This window comes from Podarcis cretensis (assembly GCF_951804945.1).
Source record: "Podarcis cretensis genome assembly, chromosome: 6".
Lineage (NCBI taxonomy): Eukaryota > Metazoa > Chordata > Lepidosauria > Squamata > Lacertidae > Podarcis > Podarcis cretensis.
The window spans coordinates 3619091-3641913 of NC_137175.1; the positions used below are offsets into that span (position 1 = coordinate 3619091).

A 22823-nucleotide genomic window follows, 5' to 3' on the forward strand; every position below is an offset into this window, starting at 1 on the left:
CAAAAAAACTAGGTGCGTCCTATGGGACGGAGCGTCCTATGGGACAAAAAATACGGTAGTTTCTTCTGGATTCTTATTAACCACATTGTGATAACATTAAAAGCTGTTAGGGTGTTCTGCTTACGTACAGAGGGTATCAATCACCTGAGAAGTCTGGCTCACGAGTCTTCTGTAATGCAATTGCCTTGTCTTAATAAACAAAGAGTCTTGAACAGACTTTATTCCAACCACATTGTGAAAGCTGTTTTTCTTCCACACTAATATCAGTGATGAAAATTACATAATTCTATTTCTTTTAATGATAGCTCCTGCCCACACGGAACAGTATTTTACCCATGCAACTGTGGACATAAAACAGGCAACTGCTTGCTTGGGTGTAGTGTAAAGGTAAAGGTAAAGGTACCCCTGCCCATACGGGCCAGTCTTGACAGACTCTGGGGTTGTGCGCCCATCTCACTTAAGAGGCCAGGGGCCAGCGCTGTCCGGAGACACTTCCGGGTCACGTGGCCAGCGTGACATCGCTGCTCTGGCGAGCCAGAGCCGCACACGGAAACGCCGTTTACCTTCCCGCTGGTAAGCGGTCCCTATTTATCTACTTGCACCTGGAGGTGCTTTCGAACTGCTAGGTTGGCAGGCGCTGGGACCGAGCAGCGGGAGCGCACCCCGCCGCAGGGATTCGAACCGCCGACCTTTCGATCGGCAAGTCCTAGGCGCTGAGGCTTTAACCCACAGCGCCACCTGCGTCCCTGGGTGTAGTGTGGAAGGGCCCAAATTTGAGAAATAGGCTAAATGCTTTGCATGCAGGGCACCCCAGTTGCAAATTCCTTTTTTAAAAAAGGGGCTGCTGGTAGTAGTTAGAAAGATTCCTGCCTCCGCCTTTGAGAGCCGCCACAAGTGGATTACAAGGGCTAACTTAGCTTCATATGTTGGCACATTCCAGCTCTGGGAAAAAGATGTTAGATGTCCACCACACCCTGGCAGCTCCCCACCAAACAGCCTTAGCTCAATGTCAAAATGAAAACCTATTGGCCCTGAATCTGCCTGTAGTCTCTACTGTGCATGATGGTCTTTATTGAAAGTCAGCTGGCATCCAGATCATGGGGGCTTCTGCTAGGCAAGTCAGCGGTCCCAGAAGCTTTCATAAGTGACAGCACAGATCTACCTTTAAATTTGAGGTCCAGCACCAAGGGCTTTCTGGCGGTTCCCTCATTGCGAGAAGTGAGGTTACAGGGGAACCGGGAAGAGGGCCTTCTCGGTGGTGGCGCCTGCCCTGGGGAATGCCCTCCCACCAGATGTCAAAGAGAAAAACAACTACCAGACTTTTAGAAGACATCTGAAGGCAGCCCTGTTTAGGGAAGCTTTTAATGTTTAACAGACTATTGTATTTTAGTGTTTTGTTGGAAGCCGCCCAGAGTGCCTGGGGAAACCCAGCCAGATGGGCGGGGTATAAGTATTATTATTATTATTATTATGAAACTGAAGTTCAGAGCGTTACTCCCAACTGCAACAAACCAGAAGCAAAAGGCTACTTTTCACTACTAGCCCAGTCTTGGGATCCTCATGGGTGTTGCAAAGCCAGACCTATTGGGCCCACCTAGCCCATTGTTCCTGGCACACACTGGCAGCAGATCTCCAGGTTTTCAGGCAGATTTTCCCAGCCTTACCTGGCACTGCTGGACATTGAACTTGGGACCTTCTGAATGTAAAGTTGCAATTCTTCACGACTGAAACAAAGTTGTTGGAATTTATCCATGAAACTACAGTGGTACCTTGGGTTACATATGCTTCAGGTTACAGTCTCCGCTAACCAAGAAATAGTACCTCGGGTTAAGAACTTTGCTTCAGGATAAGAACAGAAATCGTGCTCCGGCGGCATGGTGGCAGCGGGAGACCCCATTAGCTAAAGTGGTGCTTCAGGTTAAGAACAGTTTCAGGTTAAGAACGGACCTCTGGAACGAATTAAGTACTTAACCTGAGGTACCACTGTATAGGTGAAAGCAGGGAGGGATAGCACCGATTCTTGTTACACCATTATCCCAAAGGAGGCAAGTCAGGACAGGCTGGGGCTGCCCTGACAGAACCTCATGTGGGGGCATCCCCACGACCCGACTCAAGCGATCCAAACCTGAGCTCTGGCCGAGCAGACAAAGAGCAGAGGCAACATTAACCAGCCTTGTCGGCAGTTGCAAGGAGGGTGCAAGCCCAGCGTCTGGGAAGGTGGTCAACAGCGTGCATCCAATTTGGATCCTAAAATAGCACTTCTATCATACTGCTCAGAAGCCGCTCAACAGCTTTCCTACAAGGATCTCGTTACTCACCTGATGGCTGCAGCACGGCTTACCATTGCAATGCATTGGAAGTCTCTCAGCACAGGACTGCTTGAGATCTGGATCACACAACACTGGGAATTAAAATTAATGGACAAACTAACAACCCCTGTGCAAAGGAGCCAAATGACAAGAAAACCACCCATTTTCAAACAACCTGGCAGGGTTTTTTTTTACATTTATTACATATACAACATCAAAGCAACATTGTTCTATGGTCATGGTACACATGTCAACCTTTGTTTAAAAGCTAAAATCACTGGAAAGCTAAATGTAATTAAAAGAGAAATGTGGTGCTTCTGGCTGAATACCGATTGTTGCTTCCTGTACAGGGATGTGAAAATAATAGCACAAAATGAGGGTGGAGAGGAGAAAGAGCATGCATCCATCTCCACCTCAGCTCAGAGAAAAAAAAAAAACCTGCCCCCCTCCCCTTGACTGTATTCAGTTCTGCATGCTGTGGTACAGGTTTATCAAAAGCACGGTTCCCAACCAGAGCCAGTGATTAAGGCAGGAGGGTTCAGTCAAGGAAACAAGGCCACACAAGAACAAGGAAGTTCTGCACAGCAACTCAAGTCCTAGAGGGTATGTGCAAAATGTTTTGAGGGTTGGGTTTCAGTTACGGAGAGAAATGGAAAAATGACACTTTTTTTCCCCTAGGCTTAGCAGGAAAAGCACTCCCAGTAGTAACATTTTATATTGCTTAAAATAGTTTATTGATAAACAAGTCAATAAAATACAAGTTTCTATACTATGAAGGGGGGGAAAAAGCCCCCCTTTCTTTTCTTTCTTGTTTGCGCATCAGCGCTGAAACCTTTTGGAAAAGTTTGGAGAGTGAGGCACGGTCAGGGGTTGGTCGCTGGCCTTGATCTCCACTGGCTGGTACCTATGGATGGGGTTGGCTTTGTGTACCTGGGAAGGAAAAGAAGGAGGAGGTTCTAAGCACCGTCAGCAAAGGAGAAAGTGCTGTTGTCAAGGAACAGCCTTGCTCACCCCCCCCCCCAAAGGAAGGCCAGGGGTGGACTGCAGCCAACCACTGAGAGACTGCGGATGGCGGTGGAGGCATACAAGAGAAAATTGAGCTGTAAGTTCAAGTTAAGCCAATTTCAGTGTGCCTTCGATTGCACCTCCCCGCCTCCCAGTATGTGTAGAAGCAAGGGTCAAGACATCTTGACCCGCCGAGACACAGGAACGGTTGCAGGTACCTTAAAAGTCAAAGGAACAGATGAAGCCACTTTATACCAAGGCAGTTCTCCAACATCTTTCCAGTTCAGAATTAACTGCTGCAAAGTGTAGTAGACATCTGGCTGGGCCTGTTTTCCCAGAAAATCCCACCCACAAGGTAAGAGATCTACCACTGAGCTACAGAGCCGGCTTGGTTGGTTTTAAGACCTTCTGCCAGTAAAAATATTATATATTATGCTATTTTATTTACTGAGCTGCCTGCACTCCTAAGAAAAGATGGGATCCATTGCTGGCTCAGCTGCTTAGGCATCTATGATCCAGATTCATGCCCCTCAAGCCACAGGCTCATTTACCAGCTCTTCTCTCAGCTCAGCCAACTCGGCTTTCCTCTGCTCTTCCTCATGACGTCTCGCTGTCTCCTGCAGCCGCGCTTTCTCAGCTTCAAGTTCCGCCATCCGCCTCTCAAATTCCTGCCGCTCTCGGGCGCGCCGCTCTGTGGCCAGCTCAAAGCTTTTTGGAGCTACGGAACCAGAAAGGACATCTGAGTTTCGGAATAGAAGGGGGAACAACTCTTTATGCAGGAAGGTGGTGCCTGTCACACAAAACACCCCAATTGCATGTTTGTTTTTCAAAATGGAAGAGCAGCCCTGTCGGATCAGACCAAAGGTCCATCTAGTGCTAGTCCTTCATCCTACCGGATCCAACTAGAATTTCAGCTGCAAAACTGAGCTTTGCAGAACTGCTTTGAGGCTGGTTGGATGCTTTCTCTTGATGCTTTCTCATTTGCTAGGATGAAAAGTACAAGGCATTATGTAGATACCTGGCTCCCTGTTCAGACAGGCCCACAGGGCACAACCAGAGGCATGTGGGAAGCCAACATGCAGGATTCAAGCACAAGAGCCTCTCCCCTCCAGCAATACCTCTTCCAGCATTCAGAAGTATTGCAACCAAGGCTTCAGGGTGTGGGATGTAACATAAGCAGTCAAGTACAACACTTCCTGTTTGCCTAGAGTGGACACAGACAGGGAGATGTTGATCCAGCCAGTTGAACTTCCTGTTACACCTGGTCTGGAGCATCCTCCCCCTGCTGTGACCAGGTAGGTGGGCGTGACCCTTGCAGACCCCACAAAAGGCCCAGTCACATAGCCACCTTCCTCTTTTGATGCCTTTTCTTCTCTTGGACTGCACTGCTGGCTCTCTGCCAGCAGCACATGGGCGCATCCTTATAAGGATGTAAGCCACGCTGCATCTGTAACTACAGTACGAGCTAAAGCCTGCCTTCAGGGATCCAGCCGTGAACTGAATGTGAGTAAACTTCTCATTACTTTTAAAAGAAGCTTCTTGTGTCTTTCTTCTTTTTAGGAGGGATAAAAGGGCTCTTACCAGGAATATGCTCCAATCTGAAGAAAGCCAGATTGGATTGCTTAAGTAAAGAGATTCAAACCAATCTACCAACTAGCTTCCTGCTGTATACTGGGGAATGTCACTCTGCTGCCGACTCACAAGTGCGAGTTAGGAAGGATACTATTAAATCAATATATCCTCTCCTAGTACCTACAACATTCCCACAAAGGGCACTGACAATATTCTGTCACCCAAGAGCAAGCTTGCCTCTTCCTTGGAGTAGCTATATGCCGAGCCCTTTGTCCTCAAGGAATCGAGGAATGTAGAGAAGGCTGGAAGCGGTTGCCAGGATTATGACTCCATGCCTTCTGCTTACGCCTGATCTAACTTAGCACTCAATCAACAGCCATGTCTCCACACAGCTGTCGAGCGTTGCTGCCCTCACCTGTTCTCGTGGCAACTGAGAAGGGACTTCTCCCTGTCCCCCAGGCACAGATGCAAGCTAACATCACGCAAGGCACCACTTTGGTGTTCAGTGGCTGGGCCCTGAAGGCTGCCCAAGGGAGCCTCACCTGAAAGGACTTTGCTCTCCCTCTTGGGCACAAAAGGTTCCTGGTGCAAGACGGAGCTTGGCTGAGCCTTGAAAGAGGCAGCTTCCCTCTGTTGTTTCATTTCTTCCTTGAGCTGTTCAGGAAGGGAGGGAAGTTGGGGGGGGGGGGAAAGAGATTTAAGAGAACCTCAGACACTCCTCACCAAGGCAAACAAAGTCCACAAGGCAGACTGACAAGTCAGCAAAAATAAGGTACTGTGGTCTAGTAACGTCTGGGTTGGCTAGGATTTTAAGAATTTGATTTGGTTTCTTCCTTTCTACCACACATTATCTAAGAGCACGTTTACAGACACTATGCACTTGCACACAAGTACAAATACACACTCCTTGTCATACACACATGGCCCTTGAGCCATGCGACAACACACAGCTTGAAAATCACTAAAAGCAGCAATGATGACAAGGGACCAGACTCTATACACCCAAGTATTCTTTAAAACAATGTACTTTAAGCTGCAAGTTCCAGGGCTGAAAAACATTCAATCAACAAGGAGGGCTTATTCCATATAGCTACTTCTCTCCCTCTAGGCCAAATGTGGCTAATTTGAGCCCTCCAGATGTTGCTGGACCACAACTACCTTTATTAGCCCTGACCACTGGCCACGTGGGCTAGAGTTTGTGGGAGTTGCAGCTCAGTAACATATGGAGGGCTCCAGGTTAACTATCCCTGTTGTAGGAGAAAGCGGAGTGGAGAGTAGAGATACAGATCTTACATTCTTCCCTGTGTGGGTGAGCAATTTTGATGCATAACAGGAAAACCATCTCTAGTAGGATGCTTCCCCCATCTGTTTCTCATGACCCTATCACACAAGGCCACTTTGGCCAGACAAAACAATGCAGGAAGAGGCCACTAGGATGCTCCCAGTCCAAACACTGGAATCAGCCCCCACAAGTGCAGGGTTGTGTTGGATGCTGCTTCCGATGGCAGCCTCAGACTCTCTCCTCTTCCGACGATGGAAGGGAAGCTGTAAAGATGGCCAGGAAGGGCCCCCGGCTCAGTCAGCTGCTCAGCCCCCTCACCTGCTGCTCCCACTGCTCTTGCTTCACAGCTCCTCTCATATCAACAGCCAGTTGGAAGGGCTCCAGCTTGGTGGGGCTCTTGGTCTTCTTTTCTGGAAGGTTGATGTGGTCAAAGTGGGGCAGGGGGAGTGCTTTGAACTTTGGCACCTGCCAACGAAACACAGAACAAGGCTCAGCACTGCTGGTGAGATGAAGACTTGGAACATAGTAAACACATCAAGTGGAAAAGCTCCTGGGGAAAGCTGAGAGAGGTCTTGGAGGCCGACTTCCCTCACTTAATCTTTCAGGTGCATCTTCTCTCTCCTTTTAGATGGGAGGCCCTTCTAGCTGCTACAGACTACAATTCCCATCTGCCCCAGCCAGCACGCCCATGGTGGCTGGGAATGACAGGAATTGCAGGCCTAAACAGCTGGAGGGCACCAAATTGGGGGAGGCTATTTAGAGATCAGTAGGCCCTCTTTCTCTTCTGGTTCCCACCTGGCACCTGAGGTCAGGCAGATGGTGACTGGGGAAAAGCCCTTTTAAGTCACTGTGCCAGGGCTGTGACTAAATATCAGGAAGAACTTTCTGACAGTAAGAGGTGTTCAACAGTGGAATGGTCTCCCTCAGGAGGTTGTGGAATCTCCTTCCTTGGAGGTTTTTAAGCAGAGGTTGGAAGACCATCTGTCACTCAGGGGGTTGGGTCCCTTCCAACTCTGTGATTCTATGATCCTCTGCCTGAAATCCTGGGTAGCTGCTGCTGGTCAGCACAGACAATACTGAGATAGATGACCCAGCCATCTGACTCCATATGAGGGAGCATCCTATACTTTGTCAGTACATTATATGCTCACATGGACCACAGATCCCACGAGGTAATCCTCGTGGAATAGCAGGATATAAGGACTGAGATTCTTTGTACAATGTAATGGTGTAAATAAACAGTGAAGCTTACATCTGTAATGTTTTGAAAGATTTTAAGATAATATTTTAGTTTCCTGTTAATTACGTTGCTTTGAATGTATACTTTATATTTGACTTCCTTCTGTAGTGTTTTATTTTCCATTGCTTTATTTCATGTTTTAATGTAGGTTGTAATCAGCTTTGAGATTTTGGGGGGGTAAAAATATAAAGCGGTCTAGAAATCGAAAGAATAATAATACAGATTGGCATAAAATTTTATTATTATTACAGCCTGACCCCCTCCTTTGGTAATTCTTCACAGAACTCTAGCCTAATGGTTGCCATCAATTTGAATGGTTGATTTGAACTGATTTTATAATAAATTGATTTTAGAATGTTGTATTATTTTACTGTTGTTAGCCGCTCTGAGCCAGGCTTTGGCTGGGGAGGGCGGGATATAAATAATTTATTATTATTATTATTATTATTATTATTATTATTATTATTCACTTTTCTCCAAGAGCCATGTACTTCCCTACAGCTGTTTTAGGCAAGTGGGCCTCCACAATGAAGCCTGGACAGCTGATGGGAACCTCTGGCCTTCCCTTCTCTGCCAAAGACACTTTTAGAAGCTTGGTCTTAAATCTGATCAATTATAGCAAGGGTGAGGAACCCATGGCTCTGCAGATGTTGATGGACTACAACTCCTTGAGCATTGGTTATGCTGGCAGGGGCTGGCGGGAACTGTTTCTTATTATTTTATATAACACTTAATTGCCAAAGTGGCCTCTAAGCAGATTACAAATATAAAACCAGTTACACAATAAAACAATTCTGTCAAAACATTAAAATATGGGAGTGGGAGTCCAACAACATCTGGAGGACCCCAGGTTGCCCACCCATGAGTTAGAGATATAACCAGCAGATTCCTACATAGCCCAGGGAATGGCCAACATCTGCTTCCTTCTTTTGTGGCCCATTTACATTGAGAATTGTGCAAAGATCCACTTTTGCTTTTGGACAGTAGTGTCAGGAGGAGGATGGCCTCTGCCCCAACAGGAAGAGGGTGTCCCTAAATGAAAAGCACCCACCTCTTCTTTTTGCAATTCTTCAATTTTCTTCTCTTTCTGAAGAAGCCTCTCTTTGTCCCGAGAGTCAAAGGAGAAAGGGCACATCTCCATCTGCCTAGGTTCTGCAGCTTTTGGCTTAAAGGGCACACCAAAGTACGGCACTGGCTTGGCTTTGATCACAGGCACAACTTCCTCTTCCTGCAGAGGAAAACAAAAGCACGGGAAATGGAGTAGGGAAGGGAACAAAGGCAGCCTCCACTCCCCCACCTGACCTTGTGTGAAGAGTTGAATCTTAAGGAGACTTGGAGAGGGCAGAATGGCTGTTCTTTGGGGAAAGCTCGCTGTGGCAAATCCAGGAACCAATTCAAAAAGGAACTCTAAAAAATCACCCAGCCGCTAGGATATTTACCATCCAGCTGTGTCAGCTGATGGCCCAGAACTGCCTGGTTGCAGGCAGAACACTCACTGAGAAGGGCTGAGCAGCTCATTTGAACCCTAACCCCCATGTCAGGCCCTGGCTGGCTACAGTAGTGAAGCAACACCAGGGTCCCCAACTACCACGGACTAAAGAATCACCTTCACTTTCTCCTCTTTAGCCAGGATGCCAACTCTGTTCTTCAGAGCAAATGCTGGGGACTGTGGAACTGTGGGAGGGAGCAGTTTTTTCTCAGGAACACCCTGCAGGAACAAAACAGCAAGTTGCACTACTGGCGAGTCAGGAAACATGGAGTAGCGTTAAAACAAATTCCCCTTCTACATTTTGCATTGGGACAAATCAACCTGGTGGAAACACAGCAGTGCCATCTGATGATCAGTTCTGCCTTTAAATACATAGGGCTTACATAGGGCTCTGTGTGCCCTGCACAAAACCCCCATCTTTGCTCACTCAAGTCTTAACCAAGAGAGAGTTCTGTTAATGTTAGAATCATTTTCAGTGGCCTCCCTGTCCCCTGGACTAGTTTTAGTCTGCTCACCTTGGAAAGACACCTCTTGCATGCTGCCACTGCTAGCAGGTCAGAGCGCTAGGGAAACAAGGAGTGCTCCTTCCTGTATCCAGAGTGCTCGGAGCTGCTCAACTTTCCAAGAGGTGAGCAAAAGTACTTTCCTTCCCACTGCAGTGCTGGATGGACAGCTTCCAGCAAGAGGGAAGAAATCTTCACACACACCCTCCATGCTGCATAGATCGGGGAGACTGGATATCTGCCTGCTTCTGCTTGTGAGAGTCCATTTGTGCACCAACTCCCCCCCCCCCGGCCCCTGGCAGGCAAGCCTAAGCTGGAGAGCCAACCGTGGATACAGCCATTGGGTCCCAAAAGGTGCATCTCCTCTATGACAGATGCTGATAAGTATCTGAAGGTGTGAGTGTTTCTGATGTGGGGTAAAAGTAGGCAATGAGCACAGCAGCCAAGCAAAGAGGCCAAAGGTCCATAGGTGAAAATGTATGAGCAGCAAGCACTAGACTAGAACAAGAAGACTCTGAAGCCAGACAAAGGACTGAAGCTCTTGGCATCCAAAAGGCAAACTGGAAGCCTCACGGAATGCAGAGAATCAATCATAGATTCAGACCATCTTAGTACCAACTTCAGCCCATTTTCCTTTGGGGTTGAAAAACACAAGCTGCAAAGATTACCACCACATCCTCCAGGATTTTAGTCGGACATGGCCTTGAATGGAACTGGAAGTGTTCCTCCTCCTGGTGCTTCTTCTTGCTCTCCCGTTCTTGAATGCGCTTCTCTATTTCCAAATCAAAGCCAACTGGCTTGGTGGGCTCCTTCACTGGAGGCTTCTTGGGCAAGATTGGTGTTCCCTCCAGGATGCGGGGGTTGAGCTCTTGAGCTTTGAACTTGTACCTGCCAGACAATGAAGCAAACAGTGAGACTCCAATGTGGAGTCGAAATTACTCCATGCCATGGGCTGAGTAGAGACAACTGAAGTTGCCTGAAGTTAGCCCATTCCTGTGACACTTCAAAGCTGTGTGCCTGCAATTTGACATTTCTGACTGCAGAAGTTTTGAACTAACCCACAAGGCTCCTCTTATCTCATAGGCAGATGAGCAGACAAGGGTAATGCTAATGCCTTCTCCCACTCAGAAGGGAGGCTGACCAGCTTTAACATACCCATTCATGTGAGTGTACAAAGCTGCTCTATCCTAAGTCAAACCACGGGCCCATTGAGTCCAATATAAGATGGGGGACACCTGGCTTGTCAGTAGTACATTTGAGAATGATTGAGGGGTCTTAGCAGACCACAAGCTTAACAAGAGCCAACAGTGTGATGCAGCAGAAAAAAACAAAAAAACTAATGCTATTCTAGGCTGCATCAGCAGAAGTAAAGAGTCCAGGTCAAGGGAAGTAATAGTACTGCTCTATTCGGTCTTCGTCAGACACACCTGGAATACTATGTCCAGTTCTGGGCACCAGAATTTAACATACAGTGGTGCCTCGCAAGACGAAATTAATCCGTTCCGTGAGGCTCTTCGTATAGCAGTTTTTTCGACTTGTGAAGCAAGCCCATTGACAGCTTAGCGGATTAGCGCTATTAGCGGTTTAGCGGCTTTTAGCGGATCAGCTGATAAGCGGCTTATCAGCGGATCAGCTGATAAGCGGCTTAGGGCTTGGGAAAAGGGGGGGAAAGGGGAAAAAACCCCGCAGGAACTCGCAAGACATTTTCGTCTTGCGAAGCAAGCCCATAGGGAAATTCGTTTTGCGAAGCACCTCCAAAACGGAAAACCCTTTCGTCTAGCGGGTTTTCCGTCTTGCGAGGCGTTCGTCTTGCGGGGCACCACTGTATTGATAAGTTGGAATGGGTGTAGAGGATAATGACCAAGATTATCAAGGGCGCTGGGTATGTTTAGCCTGGGAAAGAGGAGACTGACAGGAGATAAGACAGCCACCTTCAAATATCTAAACGGCTATCACATGGGAGATAGAGTAAGCTTGTTTTCTTTTGCTCTGGAGGGTAGGACTTGTACCAATGGATTCCAATTAAAAGAAAGGAGATTCCAACTAAACATCACAAGAACAGTAAAGCTGTTAAACAGTGCAACGTGGTGGACTCTCCCTCGTTGGAGATTTTAAAGTTGGATGGCCATCTGTCAGGGATGCTTTAGTTGAGATTCCTGCATTGCAGAGGGTTTAACTAGATGACCCTTGGGGTCCCTACAACTCCACAATTCTATGATTCTATGAGTCATGGGTGATGCTTACTTGAAGCAGCTCTCCAGAGTCTCTCAAAGCTCTACTACTGGACATCCTTGGCTGGAGAGGCTATAAATTAAACCTGGAACCTACAGGCCAAACCTGTTCTCAAGCACTAAGGTATGGGCCTTCTTCCAGAGGCAGTCCTTCCCAGTTTTGTAGATGACACAATCTCAGTTGGAAGATTTGCCATGGAATAGATACAGGCAAGTGCACGAACCAGCCTTTAATCAAGGAAGCCCTTGGGGGCGGGTCTTGCTGCAGTCTCACCCAACATGTCTCCCCAAGTATATTCATACCCTCAAGGGGCTCTGACTACTTTCCCTTACCCCCAATGGACTGCAGGATGCAGAAGCCTGAACATATAATATTTTTTTTTTTTTAAATTGTCCAGTAGCACCTTAGAGACCAACTAAGTTTGTCCTTGGTATAAGCTTTCGTGTGCATGCCTGCTTATTCAGATACCAACATGAACATGAAATTCATGCAGAGAGAAGCACTCACACAATTCTGGCTCACTGGTTGGATTCTACACCAAGGACACCACCAGGAGCCCTGAACTATATTCAGCTCAGAGAGGCGTCATTTGGGCAAAGAGTTGCACTTACTGTTGAAGCTTCTCAATCTCCTCAGCCTCTAACTCAGCAGTGCTCTTGCATTTGACAGGTCTCTGGCGGGTCTTGGTTTCAAGGCGGGGAGTTTTGGGGTTGGTTACCTTGGCCTTAAGTGGCTTTGTTTGGCTTATGCCTGCAAGAATGGGGGGAAATGACCATAAACAAAAGCACAGCTTACAAAGTTATCTTTAAAAAAGCAAGAAGTGCATTTAGCCAACTCTCATAATTGCAAATATGAAATCTTATTGCCTTAGGAAAAAATAGCAAAGTATGGAAAGTGAGGCTGATGTTAGTCCTGATATATTCAACCCTTCCTTGTGCCATCCACAGTTCCCATTTTACATTTTTCCAAGTTTAAGCTTTGTGTCCTTGCCCAAACTCTTCAAATAAAAAGAGAGGGGAAGACAACGACACAAACCTAAATTCTGATCTTAACAGAACGCACTCTAATGGAAGTAACTGAATTTTCTTAGGAAAATTAAGCAAAAGTCTCAATTCCAACTTCAACCTCCTATCTCTGACTATCTAGTCCCCCTAGAACTGCACACTTGAAAAATAGCCAACCTATCTTTACTGTGGTTCCCTACTCCTCTTAGCAGGAAAGAAGAGACACAGCTGTTTAGCAGTCTCCAAGACATGAATAATTGCACCTGATTAATGTCACCAGGTTCAGAGGAACTGTGCTCACAGAGTTCTTCCCACTGTCACAAAGGGGTTCCCAGTCAAGCCACTTGCAGCCTTACCTTCTTCGGTCTTCCTGCTCCTCAGGTGGTAACGTGGTGGGGTGCGTTGCTGGAAGTTTCTAACCTGCTGGGCCATTGATACAAATTCTGTGGAAACTTCATCAAACTTCCTTTTGTTGCTTTGGGACAGGTTGAAGGGTTTTGGGACTGTCATACCCTTTGACGCTTGGACCTGTAAGGAGACAGGGCTGGTTTGTTAGCAGAATGTTCTCAAGGCGGGATGCACCTTGGGCATTAGCCCACCAGCTGCTGACAAAATTTACTTGGCCTGCAAGTCCTTCTAAAGCTCTTAGTGCAGTGCATGGTCTCCACACCTCCTCAAAAGAACATTTGGGAGTTTACCTGTGAACTGAATAAATATTCATTTCAGCAGTGGATGAAATCTGCATATATACATTTTGAAGGCCCATTCCTTTTTTAAAGAAGCAATGCAGAAGTAGAAGTTTACAGATGTATTGTTCTGAAAGAGGCTAAAGTTGAAGCTTCTTTAACTTACCATAAGGAAAGGGCACCATAGAATGGTTAGAGAGGGTCTCATCTAAGCAGAGATTGACCCCACAAAGTAGGCTACATACATGAGAAAATGTTGTGTGCTGTATTGTTTTTAACACTCGATTGGGAGCCGCCCAGAGTGGCTGGGGAAACTCAGCCAGATGGGTGGGGTATAAATAATAATAATAATAATAATAATAATAATAATAAAATTATTATTAGCCTGTGTCAAGGTAACACGAGTCCCCAGCAAAAGACTCCAAAATAATCTGCCTCTATTCTTTTTTAATTGGCACCTACTTCTTCTTGCCCTATATAGAATTTATTTCTTGCAAATCTTTTCATCTGCAAATCTTTACACCCCAAGAGATGCAACAACAGGCAGTTGAAGGCTCTCTAGCCAGAAGTCTCATTTCTTGATTCTTGTTGCTCTCACCGGAGATGGTGGGTGCCTCCTCAGAGCAGCTTTGAAATCCACCTCCTTATACTCTGTAGCGGGCTGATTTTCACCATGCTGTTTAATCCTTTCATCTGTGCGGAAGTGGAAATCTACTGGCTTGGTGATATGGGTCACCATCTTCTTGACAGTTTGCCCTGGTAGGGAGAAAGTGGGGGGTGAGATTTAATAAGAAGCATTCCAATGTCCAGGACATGGCAGCTTGAACAACTCAATATGATGTACTCACATTCCATCCAATGAAGATAAATGAAAAATTGGGCATACTATGAAGGTTCATTTTCTGCAGGAGATGGAGGGAATCCTCAGACGGGTTATGCCTCCCCCTTGCTCCACTAGGCAGGACTACGCCAATTAAGTTGGTGGATTCATTTTCCATCCAAATCAAGATAAATTGCCACACTTACATACATATAATCTGCTCTAGGTACCACTCATGCAGATTCACATGAACCAGTGAGAGATCAGTGGGACATGGAGAGAATTTGTGAAAGCCCAGCTTGTAGAGAGTCACAGCAAAGCAGTGTGTCTACACCATTTTCACTTAGGGAGTTGCCAAGACCTCTGCAGACTTTATGGCACAAAGGCTAACTAAAGTGATTAAGAAGCTTAATCAGTCAGTGGGTTTTATTGTTTATAGCCAATGACCATCACAATGCAGTATGAGCACTTAATCACGTTCCATAAGAAGAGCCCTGTTGGATCAGAGCACAGGCCCACCTAGCTCAGCTTTCCTGCTCTCCAAGTGAGTATAGCCAGGTTCTCCAACAGGAAGCTCAAAAGGAGGCCCTGAGTGAAACAAGTCTTCTCACTTGTGATTCCCAGCAGCTGGTATTCAGAGGGATGCTGCCTCTGGCAGTGGAGGTAGAAGATAGTCCTTCCAAGGTGGCTAGTCCCAAGAAATATTGGGACTTTTGAGAATTAATTCCCTTTTTGCTTTGTGTTTATATCTAGATTGTTAGACTGAAAAGCAGGAGCGAACCATGCATTTTATGCATTTACAGTGGCTAGCATGGCTTAGGTGCATCTATAAATAAGCCATGATGACGACGAGAAAAGCCACCTAAGGGTGGGGGGAGTAGAGCAACTTGAGAGGTCTGTAAAGCGACTCCCTTTTCACTCAGTTTGCAGAGAGGTTTCCCATAACACTAGAATTTGGAAGTGTCCAGTGAATCCAGTTGGAAGCAGGTTCAGGACAGATGACAAAGAAGCACTCAATACACAACTTTTGGTGGCTCCTCCAAGCTACAGCTTAAGAAGTGCTGCCAGTGGCCCACGGTGCCAGATGCCTGCCTGGCACAGAGAGATTACCTGTGCCCAGCAAGGCCTTTCAAGGCTGGGACTAACACCTGCATCAGGAAGTGCATGACTATAGTCGTGAGAAAGCTCCTAGGAATAATGTATTTCAGAACATTCAGCGGCAGACAAACTATGATCACGTGGCACAATCACGTTAAGGATAGCCACACACAAGGTTGTTTTGCCCAAGGCCAATGTGCCAGCAGAAAGGTCCAGTGGGGAGGGGGAAAAGAGCAAGTCACATGCCAGCCTGCTTGTACACCAGGCAAAATACTTTTTAGAAACCTTCCTTCCTGACTGCCATCTGAGATGAAATGGGTGAAACTGGAGATGACCTCAGTTCTGGCATCCCAGTTGTGGGGTCCTTTCCCCAGGGGAAAGCCTTCTGTGGCAGGTGAGAGACACCCCTTTCACGCTAAGGGCCAAATACCCTTTCGGAGACCACAGTAAGAGGACAAGTGGGCACAGCAACAACAAACATAAATTTCACAGGCAGCAAGTTTCTACAACACACCCTTTGTATCCTCCATTCACACAAAGAGCAGTCATGAGCAGAGTTAAAGGACACATTCCAGCCAGGCAAAAAAACAAAACAAAACCCTGGGTGTGAAATGGGACCAGTGAGGGATCTGGCAATTCTAAGGACCACCTTCAGCCCCTAGCCTGAGGTTTGCCACTCCCTTTTTATGACACCAACTGCCTTTCTATCTCCTAAGGCTATGATGTTGTGCTGTTTTTAACTTTTAACTCCTCTAGTGTTTTTACACTGCTGGAAACTTCCTAGTTTACCCAGTATAACAGTTCCAGACAGGGGCGCCGACTTGCCCCCCACACTGAGGGGGCTGCTGTCATGTGACACTTCACGTGATACTGCCCGGTGTCTGCGCGGAGGGCCAAAAAATATTGGTGAAGCTGAAACGCCCTCCACCCCCTATACCCAGTGCTGCTGGTTCCAGATTTTATATTATATTACAGTGGTACTTCGGTTTACGAACAGCCCAGTTCACGAACTATTTGGTTTATGAACTCCGCAAAACTGTGAACTTTGCCTCGGTCTATGAATGGAAGCCAAACGGTGGAAAGGCACTGGCGGAGGGGGCCCTCATTAGGGAAAGCGCGCCTCGGTTTAAGAACGGACTTCAGGAACGGATAAGTTCGTAAACTGATATACAGTCATACCTCAGGTTACAAACGCTGCGGGTTGCGCGTTTTCGGGTTGCGGACAGCGCCGAACCCGGAAGTACTGGAACTCGTTACTTCCGGGTTTCGGCACTTGCGCAAAATGACACCATGTGCATGCGCTGAAGCAAGTCACGCGCGTGCGCAGACATGGCGCTGCGGGTTGCAAATGTGCCTCCCGCACGGATCACGTTCGCAACCAGAGGTATGACTGTACCACTTATTGGTAAGCTGTCCTGAGAATACATACATTGAAGGAAAAGGCTGGAGGTAAGTAACTGTAAATCATTAATTTTAAAATAATTCTTTAATGAGCTGCAATACAAACCCAAACACTAAAGAAAAGCACATACTTTATTAGTGCAATAGATTGGCTGGGATGGGAGGGGAGGAATCTTTGTAAGTTACTTTCAAGCTCACCCGGTCCAGCAATGGCCACTTTGAGGGAGTCCTCGTTCTTCCTGCGCAGCTCAGCCACCTCTTGCTGCAGCTGCTGCATTTTCTCTACCTCCAGGTCCTCAGTGGACTTGCCCTTGGATGAAATCCGTTTCCTGGAAAATAAAAAGATACAGATTCCTTTCAGAAAAGGGAGCAGTGTACAAGGCTGCAGCTGCCTGAAGGTCCTCAGCCTCAGGCCTACTGCTTCTGACCCCTGCACAGCTTAGAAAGTTCCTTTAAATCAGAGGTGGGGAATCTGTGACCCTCCAGAGGTTGTTGGGATTCCAATTCCCATCAGCTGCAGCTGGTCTGGCCGATGGTCAGGAGTGAAGGGAGCCATAGCCCAACAACACCTGGAGGGCCACCAATTCTCCCACACTAGCTTTTAAAATAACAGGAAGAGGCAAGATTCCAAGGGAATCACATTCTGTGCCCATCACGATACCCAATGCTTGGGCAAAATCACAACACAGATCAGAGCATTGTGGAATGCTATCCCAAGGGAGCTTTGACTGGCACCTTCATAATACACCTTTAGACGCCAGGCAAAAATAATGTTCCTCTTCAACCAGGCTTTGAACTGATTAACATCTTACACTTTTAAATGTGTATTTTTATGTTGTGAACCACCCAGATATCTATAGATGAAAGGTGGTATACACATTTAATAAAAAATAAATAAAGTCCAAACACTAAGTCAACATTTTTGTACAGCTTTCCTTGCATCAATGAGGCCTGTGCAGGGCAAGTTTCTGGTGGATTTGGGCTCAGTTCAGACATCTCTTAAACACCCCAAGTTTGGGGCTGTATCCAATGATGTCATCTGGTTACCACACCAGTTTCCACCTGTGCAACATGACTTCCTCTCCTTGTGCCTGCCAAATCTGTTCCAGAAGGTAGGGTGAACCCAAGGAACAGATGGGGGGGAGGGACAGGAAGAGGTTGTCCCATTGTACTGGAGGAAGTTATTGTGGACAACTTTGTTGGATAAAACTTTCTTGGCACTTGAAGAGGGCTTGAAATAAGATGGCACAGTGACCACCAGCCAATTCAAACATCATAGCAAGCCACTCTTTTGTGCCTCTCCCCTTGCTCAACCCACCAGACCTATACTTACTGTTTCTTTACAGGTGGTGGCAGCTGTTCATTGGTGGCCAAGGCAGCACATCTCTTGGCATGCATTTTGGCAGCGCACTTGCGCTGAGCGCTCTTCTGCCGTTCCAAGAGCTGTTTTGACACCCTACAGGGGAGGAAAAGGGAAAAGCCAGCTGACTGTAAAGGAACGGGGTGGAATGAGATGAAGAGACACAGCCTCAAAGCTTACAAGTTTCAGCTACTGCAATAATATGGAGCCATTCCAAAACAAGAGGAAAAAAGAAGGGATTAGTAGGGCATTCAAAATAGGACTCTTGCATATTTTACATGGGATGAACATCATGTGCTCATTGTCTGCTTGGGGTACGGAGGCTGCAGTTGGAGGCACCAGAAGCAGTTATCCAGGAAATAGCTCAAGGTACCCCAATTTCCCCATGTTTGAAATATGCAGTATTTTATCCATTTGGCTTTGGGCAAGTATTGTTTTATGCAGCATTTCGAACATGGTCATGCTGATAACAGACTCATTTATGGAGAGCATCTGCTGAGAAATTGAAGCATCTTTTCACAAGAAGGCATCTAATCTGTCTTCCCTCAACCACTGATCCAGATCCTCCCTCCCATGATGACTTTTGACAGTTATTGGGAGAAAATCTGGCTGGTGTCCCTCCTCAAGCTTTTCGTACTAGATCCTGGAAAGATGCACACCCACAAAACCACATTTGCTCATTTATGTTGAGACTATTTGCCATGTTCTCAAGGACAACCTGATTTCAGAATTAGATCACAATATACCATATTTTTCGCTCTGTAAGACGCACTCCCCCCCCCCTAAAAAGTAAGGGGAAATGTGTGTGCATCTTATGGAGTGAATGCAGGCGGGAGGATCTGCTCAGCGCTCCCTTTAAAGAGCTGTGTGGAGCGTGAGTGCAGCTCCTGGGGGCTTTTCCTGAGGAGGGAGAAGGGCTGCCCTGCAATCCCGCTGGCTGTCCTGGCTTCTGGCTTAGCCGCATGCAGCCTCTCCCGGGCAAGGGGAGCCTTCATCCCCTGCCCGGGAGAGGCTGAGCAGCTATCCCATAAGCCAGGACAGCAAGCGGGATTGCAGCGCAATCCAAAAACTAGGTGCGTCTCTCTCAAAGTTCCAAAAACTAGGTGCATCTTATGGTCTGGTGCATCTTATAGAGCGAAAAATGCGGTAATAGATGCGGTTGGAGATTCTTGGCAGCCATGAGTACTAGAAACTCATTATTTTCTGAATTCATTATACTGGCCTCTCTGAGAAGAAGCCCACTGAAGGGGCACTGTGGCAGGAAGGGTTGTGCATCAGCTTTATTCCCACATTCAGATCACTTTGCAGCTTCCCAGAACTGCAGACCTGGAAGTTAGCTTAAGAGCAACTAAAGGAGAAGGAGAGTCCTAGGCCAGCTGGAAAAGCTCAGCAGGCCATTTCTCGAGAGAATAGAGAGAAGCACTTGTGGGAGGATCAAGATGTTAGGCAACCATGGTCTACGTCAAAGCTTGCAAGCTGTGTCAACACCAAGTACCAGGGGAAAGTTGACCTACTTGGAGATTAGAATGCTTACCTTCCTGGGGCCCTTGCAGGGGCAGCTGCCGTCTCATTCGATGTACTGCGCCACTGTGCCATGGATCCAACCACATTTGGTGGCACCCTGTTAGCCAGTCCCATCTCATTTTCATTGTGATTCTCAGCTAAGGCAAATAAGAAACACGAGCTATATATATTCCTCGAAATTTATATGCCCCTTCTTCCTCTCCAAGGGCTCAAAGCCAGCTAATAGCTTATACAACATTCACAAAAAGACCCCAATAGCTATCCATAAAAACCATACAGTGCTCCCTCCGACACCCCCCAGGAGAAGCGTGCTACAGGATAGGATACTACCAACAGATGCACAGAGGCTTGAGCTTGTCATCGGCAAGTGAGGTTATGAGGGAAGGAGCTTTAAAAACTTCACAGCTTTGAACTATTAGCACAGAAGAAAAACAAATGAGCAGGAAATAGATCTTTTGCTAGCTTCAGCAGTAAACAGCTTGCTTGTGTATTTGAGGTTGTAGTTCATCTTTCCACTCTATATTTGGGACCCTGCGTTATCCTTCCACAGCTCCACACCCTGCTTGATGCATCCAGCATGGCCAATAAAGCACCCTCAGAGGGATACATAAACCTTAGCTTAGCCCCACTGAGACCTGAATTAGGACTTGTGCTTTTTAATTTACTTAGAAGTTATCCCGAGTCAGTGGCAAGTTAAGGCGGTAGCCTTGTTTGTAGCTAGTATCAAATTATTTGGAATGGTGAAAAGCCAGATGGACTGCGATGAATTCTGCTGGTTGACTGACAGAACCCAAAGAGTGCTCACTAATGGTTCTTCAACATCCTAGAAAAAAGTGACACGTTGGGTACTGCACTCACAGGAATCTGTCCTGAGCCTGGCACTGTTCAACATCTTTATAAAGGACTTGGATGAAGGAATTGAGGGGATGCTCATCAAATCTGCAGATGACACCAAACTGGGAGGGGTAGCTAATGCCGCAGAAAATAGAGTCCAGATTCAAGGCAGCCTTAACAGATTGGAGAACAGGGCCAAAACCAACAAAAGGAATTTCAATAGGGACAAGTGTAAGGTTCAACCCTTAGGCAGGAATAATCAGATGCACATTTGTGTGTCAGGCATTCAGGTCTTGACACTGCCTGAGAAAGCCAAGCCTCACATGAGCAAGTTCACAGGCCATCACTGGACTAGGTCCATATACCCTTCTATTACCATTGTAAATTTACAAGAACTTGCTGTCCTGAGCTGAACAACTTACTGGATTTCACCATTGGAGAGACAATGGCACGTGGAATGTTAGCCCTCGAAGCTGAGGATTTCTGCAGGATGCCGGCTGGTATGTCTGAACTTGGAGTTCTCAGATGACTGGCTGGCATATCTGAACTTGGAGTGCTCAGAAGACCAGCTCTGAGATCTGGAAGAACCAACAATCACCTGGTTAAATTCAATGTACCTCCCAATGCTGCTTGGCAGGCTAACTGCCATCTCCACTGCCAGCTGTGGCCCTTATGGCCCTTCCTCTCCCAGTCCGAGGGCCAGGCAAACACAGAGAAGACCTCAGGTGCCCTGTTCCTTTCCCACTTTTGGGGAAAATGGAGCAAAACACAGCTTAGAGAAGAGAGAAAAAGTACCAGCTAGACTCAAGAGCAGTTGCGTTTGCTAGTCCAGCTTTTGACAAGAGGATAGATTAATCTTCTCTCACCTTGACTCAAAATTCTCAAAGCTCAAAATTACCAGATGTAGTGTGGCAGAAACTTGAGGCTACTGCTTCCCGCTCCCTGCCCAGTTTCCTTAAGTTGGCTGAAAACATATCGCAGCACAACAAAAAACTTGGACCCTGCAGATCCTGTGTGCATTGTTAGAACATACTGCAGGTTCACAGCATTTGGGAAGTGAGTGTTCAAGGAAGCAACTGCAGATCTCTCAAGAGGTTTTTGGTACGTCACATCCTTCCAGTACAGAGAGGAAGATGTGTGGAATCACAAAAGCCACATTCGAGACACAACTGGATCTCTCTACATGTTCTTGTAAACATAAAACAAGCGAAGAGAACTCATTTACTCTCCAAAGGGTCCCTGCATGGCTAATTATAGATTCTGAGGCAGGACAAACTTAGGCTGAGGGGGGGGGGGGGGAACAGTTAAACACCCACCCACCCTGGCACCACTCTGAAAGCATTTGTAGATTCCTGTTTGTTTGGAAAAGGCTCTTGCTCTTGCTCACATACAGATTAATAAAGATCAGATGATGATCTCCCAGATCACATGTGGTCCTGAGTATCTCTTAGAGACACATTTCTAGTCTTCTTTTTACTTTATTCACATAAACCTCCATCATCCTTAATACAAACTGAACTGCATCCTAGCACTTCCATCAAAAACATGAGGGCATGACAGTGTGGAAAAGTTTCCAAGATGAACTCAAGCAACTCCCTGATTATGTCTGTATCTGTCCAGAAATCAGTGTGTCAATACTGGTAACCCTGTTTGGCTGACAGCACTGGCAATAATCTCTGTTCTCCAAAGCTTTGTATTTCACCACTTTAAAATAATTCAGGTAAAAGGTAAAAGGTAAAGGTACCCCTGCCCGTACGGGCCAGTCTTGACAGACTCTGGGGTTGTGCGCCCATCTCACTTAAGAGGCCAGGGGCCAGCGCTGTCCGGAGACACTTCCGGGTCACGTGGCCAGCGTGACATCGCTGCTCTGGCCAGAGCCAGAGCCAGAGCCGCACACGGAAACGCCGTTTACCTTCCCGCTGGTAAGCGGTCCCTATTTATCTACTTGCACCCGGAGGTGCTTTCGAACTGCTAGGTTGGCAGGCGCTGGGACCGAGCAGCGGGAGCGCACCCTGCCGCAGGGATTCGAACCGCCGACCTTTCGATCGGCAAGCCCTAGGCGCTGAGGCTTTAACCCACAGCGCCACCTGCATCCCACAAATAATTCAGGAGGGCCAGGCAATTCGTTTTATACTGATCTGCTTCCAACCAAGCAGAAGGACAAGTGTGATGCATTTAAGGGCTCTTGGAATATTAAGCCATCCCAACTTCGGGTAGCCTACAGCATATTCTGTGTTGGCCTTTCCCCTCTTTTACGTTGCTTCTCTCAGCTCATATAGCCCCTAGCTGGCCCCTCTTCTCTTTCAGACAACCCTATGCATACTTAACCATTGCCAAGTCCAACAAGGGTCTCCTCAGCAGTTGTGGGTTGCTTTGCCCAACACCTGCACGTGGAAGAAAGTTTTTGACAATATAGGCAGCCCTCTTCCATGCTCCTTTTGATACATACAGTGGCAGAGAGAAT

The 22823-nt window shown here is 46.9% G+C and overlaps 1 protein-coding gene across 3 annotated transcripts in view; it reads right to left on the reverse strand.

The window, feature by feature from the left end:
* Window positions 1-2469: 2469 nt before the first annotated feature.
* The window catches only part of TPX2 (TPX2 microtubule nucleation factor), a 30117-nt gene continuing 9763 nt past the window's right edge, over window positions 2470-22823 (reverse strand). For 2 of the 3 annotated variants that reach the window (XM_079979213.1, XM_079979214.1), the window contains exons 3-16: window positions 20782-20937; window positions 19536-19662; window positions 17975-18097; window positions 16840-16970; window positions 13921-14078; window positions 12993-13164; window positions 12244-12382; window positions 10069-10288; window positions 9015-9116; window positions 8460-8636; window positions 6487-6633; window positions 5429-5540; window positions 3866-4053; window positions 2470-3239 (exon numbers count right to left, since the gene is read on the reverse strand). In XM_079979213.1, coding sequence (XP_079835339.1) covers window positions 3129-3239; window positions 3866-4053; window positions 5429-5540; window positions 6487-6633; window positions 8460-8636; window positions 9015-9116; window positions 10069-10288; window positions 12244-12382; window positions 12993-13164; window positions 13921-14078; window positions 16840-16970; window positions 17975-18097; window positions 19536-19662; window positions 20782-20937 — 2063 coding nt within the window. In that variant the 3' untranslated portion in view covers window positions 2470-3128. The remainder of the gene's footprint in view (window positions 3240-3865; window positions 4054-5428; window positions 5541-6486; window positions 6634-8459; window positions 8637-9014; window positions 9117-10068; window positions 10289-12243; window positions 12383-12992; window positions 13165-13920; window positions 14079-16839; window positions 16971-17974; window positions 18098-19535; window positions 19663-20781; window positions 20938-22823) is intronic. The other variant, XM_079979215.1, reaches the window with a different exon arrangement.